The sequence below is a fragment of the Charadrius vociferus genome, unplaced genomic scaffold, assembly GCF_000708025.1.
Source record: "Charadrius vociferus isolate BGI_N301 unplaced genomic scaffold, ASM70802v2 scaffold56, whole genome shotgun sequence".
Lineage (NCBI taxonomy): Eukaryota > Metazoa > Chordata > Aves > Charadriiformes > Charadriidae > Charadrius > Charadrius vociferus.
The window spans coordinates 3527773-3530098 of NW_009649057.1; the positions used below are offsets into that span (position 1 = coordinate 3527773).

Below are 2326 nucleotides of genomic sequence, written 5' to 3' on the forward strand. Positions count from 1 at the left end.
TAAGGGCATTTCCATTTTCTATGACTTCCTTCAGAGCAAAGATGGATGTGGCGACATTTATAAGGGTTTGTAACCCTCCGAAAAGTATCCGATTTCACCACAACTTCGCTGCACTTTATCACTAAAGCGGGGAGAGGGCGGGCGGTAGTGGGTGGGAGGGGGAGAGGGAGCGACCGGAGAGGGGGAAAGGACCCAAATTCATGATGGGCTCATAAAATTTAAATAAGAAAAGTGCAATATTCCTCATTATTGTTCAGCTCAGACAGCTTAGACTGGTAGCTGCTTTGAGTACTAAATGATTTTATGGGGCTATTTGACCTTACAATCATTTGTGTTACACTTGCCATTGCTAAGGGGAGACAAAAATACTCAACACATCCTCTAGCTGCAGTGCTAGTCCCAGCCCGAGCCCAGCGCCGAGGGGTTGGGAACTTCATAAACTCATTTGATTCATCTGAGGTTTCACAATAGCCAAAAGTTCCTTTATAGCTTTTTGGAAACCACATGCTAACATTGCATCTAAGAAGGTAACAGAGAAGTACGCTAAAAAGCTAATAAAACTAAGGAAATCACACAAGGACCTTAGATATGCATTTCTTTGCAGCCACACACTAGACACATGCATTTGTTTTCATACATACACACAAGCTACTTTCAAGTGCTCTATTTACAGTTTTCCAACCTGAAAACTAGGTAAAAACCCACCATAAGAGCTCCCTCTCCTCTCCGCACCTTAATCCGTACACACAGAAACGGAGAAACTCCCCAGGATACTGCCATTTCCCTATGTAAAAGTTTACATAACTTTTTCTGCGAGCATATACTTTCAGACAGTTTGCCCGGCTCCGGGATTTCACCAAACGTATACATAAGAAACGCAGCCGAGCACGTTTCCACACGCACTCACACACAAATGTACGTTGCAAGGCACACACGCACATTTAAATGTACACACACATATACTACACAGACGCACGCCTACAGCTGGCTGTTCTGCCGGCTCCCGAAACGTAAAAGGGATGCTGCAGCCACAGGCACGACGAACTACCTACCTGCAATGACAGCCGGAGATCTCTGTCCTCCTTCAGCTTTCAGCCACACTTGCAAAGTGAAGGCATCTCGGGGCAGCTCAATATCTGCCTTCAGCCGCAGCTGATCACCTTGTCCACTGAAATAGAGCGCCCTGCTCGGGGTAAGGGACTCCTCTTCGTCCTTTACCTCCCGCTGTTGCCTCCTGCGGGGGACGTGCCCAGGCTCCAGCCCAGCAGTGGAGCGCCTTCCTCGGGCTAACCTGGTGGCACAGGTGCCCGGGGCCGTGTAGCGGAGCTGGCGGCTGTGCCTGGTGTCCCTTCTTGCCCTGCGGGAGCGCTCGTCCATCCCACATTCGGGTCCACTGGCTAGGGCTGTACAGAGAAGCGCAAGAGGCAGCAGCAAACTCCAGAGCTGCATTTCCAATCTTCCCCCCCCTTCTCCCCTGCAAATCCTCCCGATCTGCCAGCTTTGGGCTCCTCCTTGCCTTGACTTTCTTCTCTTGTTCACCCTTCTTGGTATTTGCTCTTTTTATAACCCTTCTCAGTTGCTTTTTCTTTTCTTTTTTTCTTTTTCTTTCTTTCTTTTTCCTGCTTATAGATTTTTTTTCCCCTTAAAACAAATAAAAATAAAATAAATCAAAACTCCTTCTTGGTTGAAATGTATTTCTCTGTTCTTCCTCCTCTATCTGTCTTCTTCTCCTCTATTCCTCCACAGCTGGAATTCCTCTCTCTCTTCTTTTCTCTGCTGGATTTTCTTCCCTTTATTTTTTTCTTCTTAAAAAAAACACACACACACTCTCACACACACACAAAACAAAACAAAAAAACAAAACAACCCCCCCAGCTTTCTCCAAGACTCAGACCCACTGATTTCCCTCCCCCCAAAAGATGCTCTAATCTATTTATTTTTTTGGCCTCCTTTATAACATAAGCCACAACCCCCTCCTTCCCCCCCCCCTCCCCCCCCCCCCCCTTCTCCACAAAATGAAAGAAAAGAGAAAAAGCCCCTCAGAAGATGAGTAAACAAGAATATGCTAATCTACTCTAGGGTGCTCCACCTTCCCAATTGAATGATTCCCATTAAAACTGCAGGGATCATGACTAATCAATCAGCTTGAAGGAGCAGATAGCTCCAGAGGTTCAAACACTTTTGCTGTTTTCTTTTTCCCCCCTTCTTTTCCTCTCTTCCTCTTTCCCCCTATCACTTTCCCCCCTCTTATTTATTTTTTAAAGACAATCGAGATGAATGGATCAATGTGACAAAAATCCTGCACCCCCCTTTTTGCAATCTCCCC

General features: G+C 46.3%; 1 protein-coding gene across 1 annotated transcript in view; it reads right to left on the reverse strand.

The window, feature by feature from the left end:
* PAPPA (pregnancy-associated plasma protein A, pappalysin 1) overlaps positions 1–1461 on the reverse strand; it is a 181814-nt gene extending 180353 nt beyond the window's left edge. The window contains exon 1 of the mRNA XM_009888046.1: positions 1053–1461. Coding sequence (XP_009886348.1) covers positions 1053–1449 — 397 coding nt within the window. The 5' untranslated portion in view covers positions 1450–1461. The remainder of the gene's footprint in view (positions 1–1052) is intronic.
* Between the last annotated feature and the right edge of the window lie 865 nt (positions 1462–2326).